The sequence below is a fragment of the Tamandua tetradactyla genome, chromosome 19 (assembly GCF_023851605.1).
Source record: "Tamandua tetradactyla isolate mTamTet1 chromosome 19, mTamTet1.pri, whole genome shotgun sequence".
NCBI lineage: Eukaryota > Metazoa > Chordata > Mammalia > Pilosa > Myrmecophagidae > Tamandua > Tamandua tetradactyla.
Genome location: NC_135345.1, coordinates 137727 through 157361, shown reverse-complemented (window position 1 = coordinate 157361; position 19635 = coordinate 137727). Strand labels below are relative to the sequence as shown.

The following is a 19635-nucleotide window of genomic DNA, read 5'->3' as shown; positions in this document are numbered from 1 at the left end:
AGAAGAAGAGGAAGAAAGAGCTAAACTTAAAGACCTAACTGCACATCTGGAGGAACGAGACAAAGAACAGCAAACTAAACCCAGAGCAAATAGAAGGAAAGAAATAACAAAGATTAGAGCAGAAATAAATGAAATTAAGAAAAAAAACAATTAAGTATTAACCAAAATTTCGTTCTTTGAATAGATCAATAAACTTGACAAACCCTGAGTTGGACTGACAAAGGAAAAAAGAGAGAAGAAACAAATAAATAAAATCATAACTTGGGGGGGGGGACATTAATGTACTCCACAGAAATAAAAAGGGATGTAAGAGGATACTGTGAACAACTACATGCCTAGACATTAGACAACCTAGGTAAAATGGACAAATTCCTAGAAACACAAAAACAGCCTACGCTGACGCTAGAAAAAACAACATCTCTTATCAGACCAATTATAAGAGATCAAATCAGTCATCAAAAATCTCCCAACAAGGAAAAGCCCAGGACCAGATGGCATCACAGAAGTAATACCAATCCTGCTCAAACTCTTCCAAAACAATTGAAGAGATGATAAGATTCCTTAACTCATTCTAGGAGGCCAACATCAACTTTATACCAAAGCCTGATAAAGAAAAAAAATTACAAAGCAATTTCTCTTATGAATATAGATGCAAAAATCCTGAACAAAATATTAACAAATCAATTTCAGTGGCACATTAAAATAATTATGCACCATGATCAAGCGGGTTTTATCCCAGGTATGTAAGGATGGTTCAACATAAGAAAATAAATTATTGTAATGCATAATATGAACAAAATGAGGGGGAAAAACCACATGATCATCTCAGTTGATGTAGAAAAGATACTTGACAAAATTCAGCATTATTTATTGTAAAAACCCTTAGAAAAATAAAGCTAGATAGTGTGCTGATTTGAAAGAATTATATACCCTAGAGAAGCCCTGTTTTAACCCTGATCCATCTTGCAGAAGCAGCCGTCTCTTTTAATCTCTAATCAGTGTTGTAGGGTGGAAACTTGATTAGATTATCTCCACGGAGATGTGACTCACTCGATTGTGGGTATTAACCTTGGATTAGAGGGAGCTGTGACTCTACCCCTTCCAGCTGGGTCTTGATTAGTTTACTGGAATCCTTTAAAAGAGGAAGCATTTTGGAGAAAGCTTCAGAATGATGAGAGCAGCAGAGCCAGGAGAACCACGAGAATCCACGCAGCCAGAGACCTTTGGAGATGAAGAAGGAAAACGTCTCCAGGGGACCTTCATGAAACAAGAAGTCTGGAGAGAAAGCTAACAGACATTGCCATTTTTGCCATATGCCCTTCCAGTTAAGAGGTAAACTCTGAACTTCATCAGCCTTTCTCGAGTGAAGGTAACATCTTGTTGGTGCCTTTATTTGGACATTTTTTTAGACTTGCTTTAATTTGTACATTCTCATGGCCTTGGAATTGTAAATTGCTACTTAATAAATTCTCCCTTTTAAAAGCTGTTCCATTCTGTTCCCACATTCCAGCAGCTAGCAAACTAGAACAGAAGGAAACTTCCTCAACATGATAAAGAGTATACATGAAAAAGCCACCGCTAACATCAGATTGAATGGTGAAGGACTGAAAGCTTTCCCTCTAAGATCTGTAGCCATAAAGGACCCCGTCATCACTGCTTTATCCAACATTGTAGTGGACGTTGTGCCCAGAACAGTTAGGCAAGAAAAACAAATAAAAGTTACCCAAATTGGAAAGGCAGATGTAAAACTGTCACTATTTGCACATGACATGATTCTACATACAGAAAGTTCCTAAAAATCTACAACAAAGCTACTAGAGGTAACTAAAAAATTCAACAAGGTAAAAGATCGATGTGTAAAAATCAATAGTGTTTCAAATGCTAGTAATAAACAATCTGAGGAGGAACTCAAGAAAAAAATCCATTTACAATAACAACTAAAAGAATCAAAGATTGAGGTACAAATTTATCAAGGATACAAAGGACTTGTACATAGAAAGCTACAAAACATTGCTAAAAGAAATCAAAGACAACCTAAATAAATGGGAAGAACAGTCCATGCTCATGGATTGGAACTCTAAATATCACTAAGTTATCAATTTTACCTCAAATGATTTACAGATTCAATGCAATCTCAATAAAAATTCAACAGCCTACTTTGCAGAAATGGAAAAGCTAATTATCAAACTTATGTGGAAGGGTAAGGGGCCGTGAATAGTTAAAAACACGTGAAAGAGAACTGACTTGGAGGACTCATGCTTCTTGACTGTAAAGCTTATTGCAAAGCTACAGTGGTCAAAGCAGCATGGCACTAGCAAAAGAATAGATAAATAGACCAATGGAATCAAATTGAGAGTTCAGAAATAGACCCTGGCATCTACAGCCAGTTGAGTTTGACAAGGCTGCTAAGTCCACTGAAATGGGAAAGAATAGTCTCTTCAACAGATGGTGCTGGGAGACCTGGATAGCCACACGCACCAGGATGAAGGAGGGCCCTGCCTCACACCACACACACAAATTAACTCAGAATAGATCAAAGACCTAAGCTCTTACCAGGACTATAAATCATCCAGAAGAAAACATAAGGAAGCATCTTCAGTATCTTCTTTTAAAAAATACAATTTTATGGAGCTATATTTACATACTATATAATCATCCAAAGTACACAGTGATTTATGGTGTCATCATATAGTCATGAATTCATCATCACAATCGATTTTTGAACATTTCATTACTCCAAAAAATAATAAGACTACAAATAAAAGTAAAAAAAGAACATCCAAAACTTCCTATACCCTCTAGCCACCCTATTATTTATTTACTTTTTGTCTTTATTTTCTTACTCTTCTGTCCATACCCTGGATAAAGGAGTGTCAGTTGCAAGATTTTCACAATCACACAGTCACACCATAAAAGCTGTATAGTTATACAATTATCTTCAAGAATCAAAGCTACTGGAACACAGCTCAACAGTTTCAGCTGCTTCCCTCCAGTTATGCCAATACACCATAAACTAAAAAGGGGATATCTATATAATGAGCAAGAATAATCTCCAGGATAACCTCTTGACTCTGTTTGAAATCTCTCAGCCACTGAGACTTTATTTTGTCTCATTTCTCTCTTCCCCATTTAGTCAGGAAGGTTTTCTCAATCTCATGATGCCAGGGCCAAGGGTCATCCTAAGAGTCAGGTCCCACGTAAGGCAGAGGGCAGTAAGCTCACCTGTTGAATTGGCTGAGAGAGAGAAGCACATCTGAGCAACAAAAGAGGTTCTCCGGGGCTGCCTCTTAGGCCTAATTATCAGTAATCTCAGCCTATCCTTTGCAGGAATAAGTTTCATAAGGACAAGCCCCATGATCGAGGGCTCAGTCTATTAATTTGGTTGTCTGCACTGCTAGTAAGAATATCAGGTCTTCCCCAGGTTGGGGAGTTTAGTATTTTCACATTTTCTCCCAGTACCTCAGGGGACTTTGCAAATATTTTTCTTTCTGCCCAGATTACTCTGGGATGTGTCAGAGCATCACACTAACCTGTACAACCAACAAGTTCTCACTCTCTATTCAAGGATCCGTGTACTTATGGTGTTCAACTGAGCTGACCATAAAAGTTAAATTAGATTGCGTGCTACAGAAAATACAAATCTTGTGCCAAATTAACATTTGGGCACATCTCTGGTGTCACACAGAAGTTGAAGTTTTAAAATACAGTCAATTTCATCCTTTACCCTTTAGTCTGATTTGCCTTAGTCTTAACCAGATCAGCTTCATTCATTTCTCTAATTGAAATCTGATCTCTTCGTCAGCTTTTTAAAAAAACAGTCGCTGTTTGGGGTACTGTTGACTTTCACAGCTGCAGAACTCTAGCTCTGAGTCTCAGGTGTCACACAGACACCCGCATCTTCAGCATCTTGTGTTTAGGCAAGGTTTTCCTAGACTCTACACCCAAAGCAGAAACTACAAAAGAAAAATAATTGATTCTTCCTCAAAATTAAAAACTTTTGCGCATCAGAGGACTTTATTACAAAAGTAAAAAGACAACCTACTAAATGGGAGAAAATTTGAAAAGGGTTTAATATCCAGAATATATAAAGAAATCCTACAACTCAACAACAAAAAGATAAACAATCTAATATAAAAAATGGGCAAAAAACTTGAATGACATTTTTTTTGAAGAGGATATATAAATTGTTAAAAATCACGTGAAAAGATGCTCAATATCACTTGTCATCAGGGAAATGCAAACCCAAGCCACAACATAATACTGTCCCACACCCACTAGAAAGGCTATTATTAAAAACAAAAAACAAAAACAAAGTAAAATTCAAGTGTCGGAGAGGATGTGAAGAAACAGGCACAGCCATTCACTGCTGGTGGGAATGCGGGACGGCACAGATGCTGTGGAAAACAGTTTGGCGGTTCCTCAGAGCACTAAGTATAGAATTACTATGCGATGCGGAAATCCCTCACCTTGTATATATCCCCCAAAATTGAAAGCAGGGACTCAAACAGATATTTGCACAGTACTGACCAAAGCAGGATTGTTCACAGCTGCCAAAAGATGGAAGCAACCCAAGTGTCTGCCCACTGGTGAATGACAAGTTGTGACATATACACACACCATGGAATATTATCTGACCTGAGAAAGGAATGAAGTCCTCTTACAAGTGACAACATGAAAGAAGCTTGAAGACATTGCATTGAGTGAAGTAAGCCAAACACAAAAGGGCAAATATTGTATGATATCAGTGATTTGAAATAGCTAGAACAAGCAAATCACAGAGTGAGATTCTAAAATACTGATTACCAGGCAATGGGGTAGGGGTAGGGAACAGGAGCTAGGGTTTAATTTGTCCAGAATTTCTGTTCGGGTAGATTGTAGAGTCGTGGCACTGGGTGGTGGTGATGGCAGCACAGCACTGCGAGTGCAATTCACAGCACTGAACTTTGTATGTGAGTGTGGTTAGAAGGGGAAGTTTTAGATCATATAAATGTTACTAGAATAAAAGTAAAAAGATGAAACAGGACTGTACAACACATTAAATGACAGGCAAGTACGAGAATGTTCTTTCACGAACTGTAACAAACGCACCCCACTAATACAAGGTGTTCATAATAGAGCGGGATGTGGAGAAAACACAGCTAATGTAAACTATGGAGTAGAGTTAACAGCACCGCTTTAATATTCTCTCAACAATCGTATCAAAGGTACACGCTAATTCTAAATGTCAGCAACAGGATGCTGTGTTTTGCGATTTTTCTGTAAAGCTACAAATTCTCTAAATTACAAATAAATAAATAAAAGAAAAAAGAAAAATTGTGCTAGAAGCAGTCGATAGCAAGTTCTCACAGGCAGAAGACAGGCTCAGGAAACTGGCAGACAGGACAGCTGGACCTGTGCAGGGCGGGGCAGGCGGGGCCTGAGTGGTGGGGAGCCTGGAGGGGCGGCCGTGCCTCAGACCCGAGGCCGGAGGGGCCCTGGACTCCTAGGGGTCTGCAAGGTCCAGCAAGGAGGGCAGAGCTTGTGGTGGGGGACAGAGCTGTCCCAGCTGCGACATGGGGTGAGGGGACAGCGGCACCCACCTGGCGACATCTCCTGGGGTCTGGTTATAAACAGGTGCAGCCCAGAGTGACAAGTGAGGAGTCCGAGGGCAGGTGGGGCTGGGAGAGGCAGGACAGAGCCGTGTCCCCGGGGAGGGTGAGCTAAGGACACACCCGAGAGGGAGTGTGGCATGTGGCGTGTGTGTGTGTGTGACTGTGTGGTGTGAGCGTGTACTGTGTGGTGTGTGTGTACTGTGTGGTGTGTGTGTACTGTGTGATGTGTGTACTGTGTGATGTGTGACTGTGTGGTGTGTGTGTACTGTGTGGTGTGTGACTGTGTGGTGTGTGTACTGTGTGGTGTGTGACTGTGTGGTGTGAGCGTGTACTGTGTGGTGTGTGACTGTGTGGTGTGTGTACTGTGTGGTGTGTGACTGTGTGGTGTGTGTGTACTGTGTGGTGTGTGTACTGTGTGGTGTGAGTGTGTACTGTGTGATGTGTGTACTGTGTGGTGTGTGTACTGTGTGGTGTGTGTGTACTGTGTGGTGTGTGTACTGTGTGGTATGTGACTGTGTGGTGTGAGCGTGTACTGTGTGATGTGTGTACTGTGTGGTGTGAGTGTGTACTGTGTGATGTGTGTACTGTGTGGTGTGTGACTGTGTGGTGTGTGTGTACTGTGTGGTGTGTGTACTGTGTGGTGTGAGTGTGTACTGTGTGATGTGTGTACTGTGTGGTGTGTGTACTGTGTGGTGTGTGTGTACTGTGTGGTGTGTGTACTGTGTGGTGTGTGACTGTGTGGTGTGAGCGTGTACTGTGTGATGTGTGTACTGTGTGGTGTGTGTGTACTGTGTGATGTGTGTACTGTGTGGTGTGAGCGTGTACTGTGTGATGCGTGTACTGTGTGGTGTGTGACTGTGTGGTGTGTGTACTGTGTGGTGTGAGTGTGTACTGTGTGATGTGTGTACTGTGTGGTGTGTGTGTACTGTGTGATGTGTGACTGTGTGATGTGTGACTGTGTGGTGTGTGACTGTGTGGTGTGTGTGTACTGTGTGGTGTGTGACTGTGTGGTGTGTGTGTACTGTGTGGTGTGTGACTGTGTGGTGTGTGTGACTGTGTGATGTGTGACTGTGTGGTGTGTGTGACTGTGTGATGTGTGTGTGGTGTGTGTACTGTGTGGTGTGTGACTGTGTGGTGTGTGTACTGTGTGGTGTGAGCGTGTACTGTGTGATGCGTGTACTGTGTGGTGTGTGACTGTGTGGTGTGTGTACTGTGTGGTGTGAGTGTGTACTGTGTGATGTGTGTACTGTGTGATGTGTGTACTGTGTGGTGTGTGTGTACTGTGTGATGTGTGACTGTGTGATGTGTGACTGTGTGGTGTGTGACTGTGTGGTGTGTGTGTACTGTGTGGTGTGTGACTGTGTGGTGTGTGTGTACTGTGTGGTGTGTGACTGTGTGGTGTGTGTGACTGTGTGATGTGTGACTGTGTGGTGTGTGTGACTGTGTGATGTGTGACTGTGTGGTGTGTGTACTGTGTGATGTGTGACTGTGTGGTGTGTGTGTACTGTGTGTGTGTGTACTGTGTGGTGTGTGTACTGTGTGGTGTGTGTACTGTGTGGTGCGTGACTGCGTGGTGTGTGTGTACTGTGTGGTGTGTGTACTGTGTATGTGTGTACTGTGTGGTGTGTGTACTGTGTGATGTGTGTACTGTGTGTGTGTGTACTGTGTGGTGTGTGTACTGTGTGGTGCGTGACTGCGTGGTGTGTGTGTACTGTGTGGTGTGTGTACTGTGTGGTGTGTGACTGTGTGGTGTGAGCGTGTACTGTGTGATGTGTGTACTGTGTGGTGTGTGTACTGTGTGATGCGTGTACTGTGTGGTGTGTGTACTGTGTGGTGTGTGTACTGTGTGGTGTGAGTGTGTACTGTGTGATGTGTGTACTGTGTGATGTGTGTACTGTGTGGTGTGTGTGTACTGTGTGATGTGTGACTGTGTGATGTGTGACTGTGTGGTGTGTGACTGTGTGGTGTGTGTGTACTGTGTGGTGTGTGACTGTGTGGTGTGTGTGTACTGTGTGGTGTGTGACTGTGTGGTGTGTGTGACTGTGTGATGTGTGTGACTGTGTGGTGTGTGACTGTGTGGTGTGTGTGACTGTGTGATGTGTGACTGTGTGGTGTGTGTGACTGTGTGGTGTGTGACTGTGTGGTGTGTGTACTGTGTGGTGTGTGACTGTGTGGTGTGAGCGTGTACTGTGTGATGCGTGTACTGTGTGATGTGTGACTGTGTGGTGTGTGTGTACTGTGTGGTGTGTGTACTGTGTGGTGTGTGTACTGTGTGGTGTGTGTACTGTGTGGTGTGTGACTGTGTGGTGTGTGTGTACTGTGTGGTGTGTGACTGTGTGGTGTGTGTACTGTGTGGTGTGTGTACTGTGTGGTGTGTGTGACTGTGTGGTGTGTGTGACTGTGTGGTGTGTGACTGTGTGGTGTGTGTACTGTGTGGTGTGTGTACTGTGTGGTGTGTGTGACTGTGTGGTGTGTGTGACTGTGTGGTGTGTGACTGTGTGGTGTGTGTACTGTGTGGTGTGTGACTGTGTGGTGTGAGCGTGTACTGTGTGATGCGTGTACTGTGTGATGTGTGACTGTGTGGTGTGTGTGTACTGTGTGGTGTGTGTACTGTGTGGTGTGTGTACTGTGTGATGTGTGTACTGTGTGGTGTGTGACTGTGTGGTGTGTGTGTACTGTGTGGTGTGTGACTGTGTGGTGTGTGTACTGTGTGGTGTGTGTACTGTGTGGTGTGTGTGACTGTGTGGTGTGTGTGACTGTGTGGTGTGTGACTGTGTGGTGCGTGTACTGTGTGATGCGTGTACTGTGTGGTGTGTACTGTGTGATGCGTGTACTGTGTGGTGTGTGTGTACTGTGTGATGTGTGTACTGTGTGGTGTGTGTACTGTGTGATGTGTGTACTGTGTGGTGTGTGTACTGTGTGGTGTGTGTGTACTGTGTGGTGTGTGTACTGTGTGGTGTGTGACTGTGTGGTGTGAGCGTGTACTGTGTGATGTGTGTACTGTGTGGTGTGTGACTGTGTGGTGTGTGTACTGTGTGGTGTGAGTGTGTACTGTGTGATGTGTGTACTGTGTGATGTGTGTACTGTGTGGTGTGTGTGTACTGTGTGATGTGTGACTGTGTGATGTGTGACTGTGTGGTGTGTGACTGTGTGGTGTGTGTGTACTGTGTGGTGTGTGACTGTGTGGTGTGTGTATACTGTGTGGTGTGTGTGACTGTGTGGTGTGTGTGACTGTGTGGTGTGTGACTGTGTGGTGTGTGTGACTGTGTGATGTGTGACTGTGTGGTGTGTGTGACTGTGTGGTGTGTGACTGTGTGGTGTGTGACTGTGTGGTGTGAGCGTGTACTGTGTGATGTGTGACTGTGTGGTGTGTGTGTACTGTGTGGTGTGTGTACTGTGTGGTGTGTGTACTGTGTGATGTGTGTACTGTGTGGTGTGTGACTGTGTGGTGTGTGTGTACTGTGTGGTGTGTGACTGTGTGGTGTGTGTACTGTGTGGTGTGTGTACTGTGTGGTGTGTGTGACTGTGTGGTGTGTGTGACTGTGTGGTGTGTGACTGTGTGGTGTGTGTACTGTGTGGTGTGTGGACTGTGTGGTGTGTGTGACTGTGTGGTGTGTGTGACTGTGTGGTGTGTGACTGTGTGGTGTGTGTGACTGTGTGGTGTGTGACTGTGTGGTGTGTGTGACTGTGTGGTGTGAGCGTGTACTGTGTGATGCGTGTACTGTGTGATGTGTGACTGTGTGGTGTGTGTGTACTGTGTGGTGTGTGTACTGTGTGGTGTGTGTACTGTGTGATGTGTGTACTGTGTGGTGTGTGACTGTGTGGTGTGTGTGTACTGTGTGGTGTGTGACTGTGTGGTGTGTGTACTGTGTGGTGTGTGTACTGTGTGGTGTGTGTGACTGTGTGGTGTGTGTGACTGTGTGGTGTGTGACTGTGTGGTGTGTGACTGTGTGGTGTATGTGTGTACTGTGTGGTGTATGTGTGTACTGTGTGGTGTGTGTACTGTGTGATGTGTGTACTGTGTGGTGTGTACTGTGTGTGGTGTGTACTGTGTGGTGTGTGTACTGTGTGATGTGTGACTGTGTGGTGTGTGTACTGTGTGGTGTGTGTGACTGTGTGGTGTGTGACTGTGTGGTGTGTGTACTGTGTGGTGTGTGTACTGTGTGGTGTGTGACTGTGTGGTGTGTGTGTACTGTGTGGTGTGTGACTGTGTGGTGTGTGTACTGTGTATGTGTGTACTGTGTGGTGTGTGTACTGTGTGGTGTGTGTACTGTGTGATGTGTGTACTGTGTGGTGTGTGACTGTGTGGTGTGTGTGTACTGTGTGGTGTGTGACTGTGTGGTGTGTGTACTGTGTGATGTGTGTACTGTGTGGTGTGTGTACTGTGTGATGTGTGTACTGTGTGGTGTGTGTACTGTGTGGTGTGTGTACTGTGTGGTGTGTGTACTGTGTGGTGTGTGACTGTGTGGTGTGTGACTGTGTGGTGTGTGTACTGTGTATGTGTGTACTGTGTGGTGTGTGTACTGTGTGGTGTGTGTACTGTGTGATGTGTGTACTGTGTGGTGTGTGACTGTGTGGTGTGTGTGTACTGTGTGGTGTGTGACTGTGTGGTGTGTGTGACTGTGTGGTGTGTGTGACTGTGTGGTGTGTGACTGTGTGGTGTGTGACTGTGTGGTGTGTGTACTGTGTGTGTGTGTACTGTGTGGTGTGTGTACTGTGTGTGTGTGTACTGTGTGGTGTGTGTACTGTGTGGTGCGTGACTGCGTGGTGTGTGTGTACTGTGTGGTGTGTGTACTGTGTATGTGTGTACTGTGTGGTGTGTGTACTGTGTGGTGTGTGTACTGTGTGATGTGTGACTGTGTGGTGTATGTGTGTACTGTGTGGTGTGTGTACTGTGTGATGTGTGTACTGTGTGTGTGTGTACTGTGTGGTGTGTGTACTGTGTGTGTGTGTACTGTGTGGTGTGTGTACTGTGTGGTGCGTGACTGCGTGGTGTGTGTGTACTGTGTGGTGTGTGTACTGTGTATGTGTGTACTGTGTGGTGTGTGTACTGTGTGATGCGTGTACTGTGTGGTGTGTGTACTGTGTGGTGTGTGTACTGTGTGGTGTGAGTGTGTACTGTGTGATGTGTGTACTGTGTGATGTGTGTACTGTGTGGTGTGTGTGTACTGTGTGGTGCGTGACTGCGTGGTGTGTGTGTACTGTGTGGTGTGTACTGTGTGGTGTGTGTACTGTGTGGTGTGTGTACTGTGTGGTGTGAGTGTGTACTGTGTGGTGTGTGTGTACTGTGTGGTGTGTACTGTGTGATGCGTGTACTGTGTGGTGTGTGACTGTGTGATGTGTGACTGTGTGGTGTGTGACTGTGTGGTGTGAGTGTGTACTGTGTGATGTGTGTACTGTGTGGTGTGTGTACTGTGTGATGTGTGTACTGTGTGGTGTGTGTGTACTGTGTGGTGCGTGACTGCGTGGTGTGTGTGTACTGTGTGGTGTGTACTGTGTGGTGTGTGTACTGTGTGGTGTGTGTACTGTGTGGTGTGAGTGTGTACTGTGTGGTGTGTGTGTACTGTGTGGTGTGTACTGTGTGGTGTGTGTGTACTGTGTGGTGTGTGACTGTGTGATGTGTGACTGTGTGGTGTGTGACTGTGTGGTGTGAGTGTGTACTGTGTGATGTGTGTACTGTGTGGTGTGTGTACTGTGTGGTGTGTGTGTACTGTGTGGTGTGTGTACTGAGTGGTGTGTGTCTGTGAGTGGTGTGTGAGTGTACTGTGTGGTGTGTACTGTGTGATGTGTGACTGTGTGGTGTGTGTACTGTGTGATGTGTGACTGTGTGGTGTGTGTGTACTGTGTGGTGTGTGTACTGTGTGTGGTGTGTCTGTGAGTGGTGTGTGAGTGTACTGTGTGTGGTGTGCATGGTGTGTATCTCTAGTGTGTGTGGTGTGTGTCTCTGCTGTGCATTTGGTGTGTGTTGAGTGTGTCTAGTTGTGTGGGGCTTTTGGTGTGTTCCTAGGGTGTAGTTTGTTAGCGTGCCCCTAGTGCCCTGTGACGGGGGACACTGGACGTGCCTGCCCGTGGCGGGCCCACGTTTTGTCCTAGGGACGCCTCTTGCCCCACCAACCTTCCCTGGCCGCGCTCGCGAACCTGCCTCTCAAGGGACTCGGGCCCGCCCTGCGCGCGGTTGAAGGGCGTCGGTCACTCCCACCTCCCTGGCCTTCAGCCGCCCCCAGGCCCTGACGTGGCCCTGCACCCCGCGCCACGCCCAGCTCCGCACTCTGCAGTCCTGCCCTGGTTGCCCACCGCCCGCTCCCCCGCGGCCCTGTCCCCGCGCGGGCCTCCCCCTGCTCCCCGGCGTCCTTCCCTGGTCGTCCGTCCACGGGGCCAGCCCTGGGCGGCTGCCAGGAGCGCCTCAGGGCCGCCTGGGGTCTCCGCCAGGCCCCGGCCGGCCACCCCGCCCTGCCCACGCCCCGCCCCGGCGCGGCTGCCCGTCAGCCCCCTCCCCATCCGCGACTTCTCCCCGCGGGGTCCCGAGAGAGGTGGGGGGCGCGGCTGGGGAGGGGGCCCGGGTCCCACGGCGGCAGCCCCGCCGCTCTGCACGCGCAGCCTCGGCTCGCTCACCGCACACCCCGCCAGACCCCGGCCCGGGAGCCGCCCGCGCTGGGGAACCCCTGTCCGCACAGAGCCACTGGGCTGGGATCTGGACACGGTACGGGCCGGCTCGGGGGGCAGGAAGGACGGGGAGTGAGGAAAGCTGGGAGCTGGGGGGCAGGGAGGGGGGAGGGGGAAAAGGAGGGAGCTGGGGGGCAGGGAGGGGGGAGGGGGAAAGGAGGGAGCTGGGGGGCAGGGAGGGGGGAGGGGGACGGAGGGCCGGGGCAGGGCAGCCAGGGTAGAAAGGCTGGCTGGGGGCGGGGGGTGGGGAGCAGGTAGCTGGGCAGCTCCCGCAGGTACCTGGCCTCGACGTGTCTCACAGTTGTGGAGGTAGCTCAGGTGATAAATCTTCAGGTTTAAGGTTGCAAAATTTAGGTACTTCAAGAAAACCTGAAACAGGAATTTTAAAAGTAAGATTAAAATTTTCCAGATTTCCAATGGGGTGTGTGCAGAGACCCGCCAGAAAACGCGGCTGAACACAAGCAGGCGCGGGGCTTGCACACACGGGTGACGACTCGCATGCCAAGACAGTCAGGGAGAAGGCCCAGGTGAGCCCACAGCGCCAAGGCGAGATGTGCACGCTCAGACACATGCGCGAGTGGGCACGCGGACAGAGAGCACAGCTTGGCGCGGAGGGCTCGTGGGCTCCTGTACTCACCTCCTCGTCTTGGCGCGTGAAGTGCGGGCCGTGGAGCTTGTTCAGAGCCATGATCACGGCCACCACGTCCGTGCCCACCACCACGGGCACCGCTAGGATGTTCCTGGTCCGGAACCCGGTCAGCTCGTCCGCAAAGGAGCTGAAGTGGGGGCACTGGGGGAGGGGGTGCGCTGTGTGAGGCGCGGGCGGCCGCGGGGGCCCAGCCCCTGCTGGGCAGCCCGAATTGCAGCCCACCCTCCCCAGTACCCCTCCTGAAGCCGGTGACCCCCAAGCCCGCGACTCCTGACCCCCAAGTCCTAGGGCCTGAGGATGGCCCAGCCCTGCAGGCTCCCACCCTGCCTGCTCCCCTCACCCCCACCGGGGGCTGAATCTGCCCCTGTCCCCCCCAATGCCCTCCTCCCCTCCTGCCACCAGCCATGCTGGTGGCAGCACTCCTCTCCCCAGCTTTAGGTCACTTCCCAAAGCTGACCACAGCCAAGGGAAAGCCCAGCGTGGGCCTGAGTGGGACTCATTTGTGGGGTGCGTTAGCCAGGATGAGTGCCCCAGCTCAGGGTGCCCCCCACCTCTGCTGCCAGCTTGTTCACTGACCCCCCACCCTGACATGCTTCTTGGGGCACCTCCGTTCTGCTACGGGGCTTGAGCTCAGCTCACAGGTGTGGGTGCTGAGTGTAGAGGAAGCCCACAGGGGACACTCACCCCTTCTGGGGTGGAAATGACCAGCTCAGTGACCCAGATGGATGGTGTGGGCCGCAGTCCTTCAGCAGCTGAGGCGGCCCCATGCCCTCCCCGCCAGGCCACGTGCCATGGCCGCCCCCTGTGGGCCTCCTGTCAGGCAGCTGCAGCTCACCACAGCTCAGGGGTGCTGTTGGCCACTGCCCACGTGCTCCTGGGGTGCAGGCAGCTTTGCGCCTTGGGACAGTTCTGATGTCTTCTTAATGGGCACCTGGGGAGTCCCCTGCCCCCACCCTCCCACGTGGCACCCGCAGACGGTGGAGGTGGGGGCAGGGTGGGCAGGCAAAGCTTGGGGGCACCCAAGAACCCCCTCAGCAGTGCTGCACACCCACCACCTGTCCCAAGCCAGGCATCATGCCCAAGGCCTGGCTGTCCCAGGTCCCCTCCCCACCTCCCTCCCTTTCCACTTGGCTGTCCCAGGTCCCCCCACCTCCCTCCCTCCCCACCTGGTTGTCCCAGGTCCCCTCCCCACCTCCCTCCCTTTCCACTTGGCTGTCCCAGGTCCCCCCACCTCCCTCCCTCCCCACCTGGTTGTCCCAGGTCCCCTCCCCACCTCCCTCCCTTTCCACTTGGCTGTCCCAGGTCCCCCCACCTCCCTCCCTCCCCCCCTGGTTGTCCCAGGTCCCCTCCCCACCTCCCTCCCTTTCCACTTGGCTGTCCCAGGTCCCCCCACCTCCCTCCCTCCCCACCTGACTGTCCCAAGTCCCCTCCCCACCTCCCTCCCCACCTGGCTGTCCCAGGCCCCCTCCCCACCTCCCTCCCTCCTCACTTGGCTGTTGCAAGTCCCCTCCCCACCTCCCTCCCCACCTGGCTGTCCTAAGTCCCCTCCCCACCTCCCTCCCTTTCCACTTGGCTGTCCCAGGTCCCCCCACCTCCCTCCCTCCCCACCTGGCTGTCCCAGGTCCCCTCCCCACCTTCCTCCCCATCTGGCTATTCCAGCTTCTCCCCCATTCCTGCCTCCATCCCTTTTGACCACTTCAGCCCTTCTCTGTCTGCCTCTCATGCCCCTTCCCCTGGATTCTCATGGTGGGATTCCTCATGGCACCTCCACTGGGAAGCCAAGCATTTCTGGAGACAGGTGGCCCCCAGACCTGCTGCTGGCTGACAACCCACCTTGCTCCTCTTGGCCGCTCACCGACCTTGGGCCTGTCACCCGGCCTGGCCTCCGCCAGCCTTGCAGCCCCCACTCATGGAGGAGACGGCAGACTGCAGGGCTCCTGTGCCCACACCCGCCCCTCTCCCCTGCGTTTCTAAATGCCCAAGATCTTGGTTTAAAACCCTTGTGTGATGGGCCATGGTGGCTCAGCAAGCAGAGTTCTTGCCTGCCATGCTGGAGATCTGGGTTTGTTTCCCGGTGCCTGCCAGTGTAAAAATAAATAAATAAATAACCCCCTCATGTGCTCCCTGCTTCTGTCCCATTTCTCTTGGCAGACAAACCCCTCTGGAGAGTCGTGTGCCCTGCTGCTCTCATGCCTCCTGCCTCAGTGTGCTGGTTTGAAGATATTATGGATCCCAGAAAAGCCAAGTTCTTTTATCCTTATTCAGTATTACTGATGGGAGCTCTTTGACAACCCATGGAGATGTGACCCGCCCAATTGTGGTAACATTTGATTAGGGGATTTCCATGGAGATGTGTCTCCACCCACTCAAGGTGGGGTTGCTTACTGGAACTCTTTAAGAGTGAACCATTTTGGAAAAAGCTTCAAAGCCACCAGAGCTCACACAGCCAGAGACCTTGGAGATAAAGAAGGAAAATGGCCCTGGGGGAGCTTCATGAAACAAGAAGCCTGGAGAGAAAGTGTGCAGATGTTCGCCATGTGCCCTCTCAGCTGAGAATGAAACTCGGAACTTCATCGGCCTTCTTGAACCAAGGTATCTTTCCCTGGATGCCTTAGATTGGACATTTCTATAATCTTGCCTTAATTTGGACATTTTCCCAGCTTTAGAACTGTAAACTAGCAACTTACTAAGTTCCCCTTTTGAAAAGCCGTCCTGTTTCTGGTATATCACATTCCGGCAGCTCTTTCAAGCTAGAACCCCCGGGTCCTGCCCACTCCTTGCAGCCCTGCGCCTCCTGGCTTGGCTGCAGCCACAGCGGTGACACTGTCGACCTCTTCCCCATGGCCCCTGGCTCTGCCTGCCCCCTGGGGCCCCTGCAAGGGCCTCGCTGCAGCTCCAGGCCGTGGGCCCTGCCAGAGCCTTAGAAAGGTCTCAGCAGTGGATGGAACCGGGGAAGTGAGGGCAAGGCTAATCCTGGAGATTATTTTGAGGTCATTGGGGCCACTGCTGCTTTCAGCAGTGAAGTGTAAGAGGATTGCACTGCTGCCGGGAACAGGATGCTCATGGCCAGAGTGTCTCCAGGAAGGAGGGCAGTCGGCCCCATGGGGAGCACCGCCGGTGGGGGGGAGTCTGGTTCACCTGCCAGCACGAGAAGCCTCTTCTCCCAGCCCTCCCAGGACCTGGCCCACTCCCCCAGCCTATCTCAGAGTCTCCTGGGCTGCTGCTTCCATCCCCAATGTCCAACAGGCTCCTGAAGTCCAACATGGCCTGATCCAACATCACGCTGCCCCCCAGTCCCGGCCACCACACCCTGTCCTGCATCTGGTGGCCGTCACCTACCGGCCAGTACCCCGTACCCATGCCTCCCTCCTCTTACCACCCGTCGGCTCCTTGACCTCCCTGAACCCACACAGTTCTCTCCGTCCTTCCTACCTGCCCTGAACCAGCCCCTGGGCCCTTCCTCAGTGGCCTCTGCCCATCACCCAGCCCCCAGCGGCCTTCTGCTGACCACGGCGTCCCCTCGGCGCAGGCACAGACCCCTCACCATGTCTGTGTGATCCCCCCAGACACTCTTGGCTGCCTTTGCCTCCCCCCACCTCTCCTGAACCCACGACTGCCCCTTCCTCTGACACCTGCTCTGGCCCCTTCTCCCCACATCCCTTGACTTCAGGGAGTTTTGGTCAAGGAGCTGATCGGGGACTGCCCAGGCCACCTCCTCAGGTCACCGTGGGGCAGGGCTTCCTTCCTGCCAGTTCCGGCCAGGTCCCTGCATGGGCGCTGGCCTTGGGCCTCATCACACTAATTAGCTGCTGGACTTCAGCGCGAGCAAAGATGTGTGTGTGATAATTGGGTGGCTAGCTGGGACCTCAGCAGGGGTGGGCGATGTGGGCGGCAGGTTCTTCCCCAGCAACCTCATTTCTATCAAAAGTGAAAATGGTCCTAAGGTGGGGACTTCCACGTCCACCTGGGAAGGGCAGGTGAGTGGCTGGGTATGAGCAGGTGGGGTACAGGTGTGGGAGCACCAGGGTATAGGTGTGGCCCTCCCCTTCAGTTGAGTCACAGGTGTGGTGGCTCTGTCTGGTGGGGCACAGGTGTGTGTGGGGGTCCCATCAGGTGAGGCACAGGTGTGTATGTGGGGGTCCATCAGAAGAGGCACAGGTGTGGGGGCTCTGTCTGGTGGGGCACAGGTGTGTGGGGGGGTCCCATCAGGTGAGGCACAGGTGTGTGTGTGGGGGTCCATCAGAAGAGGCACAGGTGTGGGGGCTCTGTCTGGTGGGGCACAGGTGTGTCGGTCCCATCAGGTGAGGCACAGGTGTGTGGGGGGGGGGTCCATCAGAAGAGGCACAGGTGTGGGGGCTCTGTCTGGTGGGGCACAGGTGTGTCGGTCCCATCAGGTGAGGAACAGGTGTGGGAGCACTAGGGCACTGTGGGGGGGGTCCATCAGATGAGGCAAAGGTATGGGGGCTCCATGTGGTGGGGCACAGGTGTGGAGGCCTCGCCAAGTGGGGCACCAGGGGCAGCCAAGTCTGGTGAAGAGGGCGGCTGTGGACTGGCTGAGCCCACGTGGCCTCTGAGCACCTGTGACCAGCTAGAGAAACCATACGCATGTCCAGGGCCCTCCTTGAGTCGCAGGTCACACTGGCCAAGGGCTGCTGCCCCCATGTCCTGGCACTCACCTCGGCAACGTCCTCGACGTTCACCATCTTCTTGGTTTGCGCCACCTGCCCGACGACGCCGATGTCCAGTGGGAAGACGATCTCGGAGTCCGGCGGCACCAGGCAGTCCTCCAGCGTGCTGTCCGGCTGCACGCTGAACAGCCGCGTGGCCAGCTCGGCGGCCCCGTTGCGCTGCCGGCCCATGAAGAGGCTGCAGCGGTCGGCGTGCAGCAGGGCGCACAGGCGCCGCAGCGTCTTGAACACTACACACTCCATGCTGATGTGCTCCTGCATGTCCTGCACCAGCTCGAAGAGCGCCGCGCTCTCCTCCAGCTGGCACAGCTCCCGGAAGCTGGTGCCGCCCGCCTGGCCCCCGCCCGCCGCCTCCGCGAGCTCGGGACACAGCTCCTTCCCAAAGTACTGGTCAGCGAAGCCGGGGTTCTCGTCGAGGAAGTGCTGCACACGTTCCTCGCTGAGGCTCATGCTGTCTCTGCTGCTGTCCCGCAAAGGCCGCCGTCCCCGGAGCACGTGGAGCTGCGTCCGAGCGGGAGAAGACGCTGTCCTCAGCAAGGGCTTTCTTAGCCGCGATTACCCGGCGCCTGCGGGGCGGGCGCTGACCAGCTACCCCGGCGCTCCCTCCCTCTCCCTTACGCACTGACACCCCCGGGCCCGCTGGAGTGGGTCTCCGGGCTCCGGGGCTCTGGCCACTCACAATGTCGGGGTAGCTGGAGGGGGCACCCGACTTCGAATGACCCAGATCGCGCACTGACCCCGGCCGCGTGACGCTTCTTGGCCCTGGCTGGGAAGGACGGAGGGCGCGCGACCTTGCTCGCCGTCAGGACCGCGCCCCGCCTCCCTCCCCTCCGCCCGCGCTCCCTCCGTCTGGGAAGGCTCTGGGTCACTTGTCTTGGCTGCAAACGGGAGACTCCAGGCCGTGCCTGCCACCGCTTCAGCCCCCCTCCTTGGGCTCGTGGGGGACGCCTGGGGACTGGGGCTGGGAAGACGCCGAGGTGCCGGCAGGCGGTGGGAGCTGCCTGAGCAGAGCGCTGCGATTTGCCGCCGATGCTCGAGGGAGGAGATTCAGCAAATCGCAGAGTGCTCTGCTCCGAGGTCCTTTCCTCCTGGCCACGGGGAGAGCCTGCCCCAGCTTGCTCAGGACGCCCTGCACGGAGGCAGCTGCAGTCTCGTGATCAAGGACCTGGTGAAGCAGCCAGGGCCAACTGCCCCTCACTGCCCCAGGGTCCACCGGCCTCCAGGCAGAAAGCCCACAGTGTGCACAGACCCCGGGGCGGCTGGAAGGGGGTTTGTGCCCTTGCCTGCATCCACTCCGTGCCCTCCATTCCCACTGTGCCAGCTCGCAGGCAGGCAGGATTTCCTTAAACGCAGAGACGCTGATTCCCCCCACCAAGCATCTTCATTTATGACGTCGTCTCTCTTCTCGCATTAAATCCACAATGGTGCTGCGGACTTTTCGTGTTCTACAGGCGATGCTGAGTGAGATGCTGACCGGGTTAGCAGCGTCCTGGCAGCAGTGCCCTGGCCTGTGTCCCCAGCCGACAGCCCATCTGGCCTCGGGGCCGTAAGAGTGCCAGTTTCTTTGTGAGTCACAGGAGACAAAAAGTGTTAAATTAAAACTGAAGGACTCAACCTTAGTCTATCCAACTCCTGCCAGTGGGACTTTTGCACTTAACCCAAAAAGGAGTGTACAGATATGTGTGAGCACGCATGCACATGTGCACTGATGTGTGTGTGCAAGGCTGCACCAACATGTGTGTGCATGCATGTGTTCATTTGTGTGTGTGCATGCATGTGTGTGTCATGTGTGTGCATGCGGGTGTGTGCAAGTGTGCAAGCTCACATTCTGCTGGAAGGTAGGGGTAGCAGTTATGTCCACGGTGTATGCCTGCCCAGAGGACTGGGGCATGCCTGTACCAGAGACCCAGTGCCCATCTGCCACCCTGGGCACTGCCTCTGAAAACCCACCCAGGAGCAAGGCAGATAGCCCCTGTCCTAGGAGGTGAGAGTGGAAAGACTTCTGGGTACCTTTCTTGTCAAACACCAGGAACCGAAAACTAGG

At 52.6% G+C, this 19635-nt stretch overlaps 1 protein-coding gene across 2 annotated transcripts in view; it reads right to left on the bottom strand.

Moving 5' to 3' along the window:
* The window catches only part of PDE6B (phosphodiesterase 6B), a 60533-nt gene extending 42492 nt beyond the window's left edge, over positions 1-18041 (bottom strand). For both annotated transcript variants that reach the window (XM_077137099.1, XM_077137101.1), the window contains exons 1-3: positions 17580-18041; positions 12892-13044; positions 12534-12623 (exon numbers count right to left, since the gene is read on the bottom strand). In XM_077137099.1, coding sequence (XP_076993214.1) covers positions 12534-12623; positions 12892-13044; positions 17580-18041 — 705 coding nt within the window. The remainder of the gene's footprint in view (positions 1-12533; positions 12624-12891; positions 13045-17579) is intronic.
* Positions 18042-19635: the final 1594 nt, after the last annotated feature.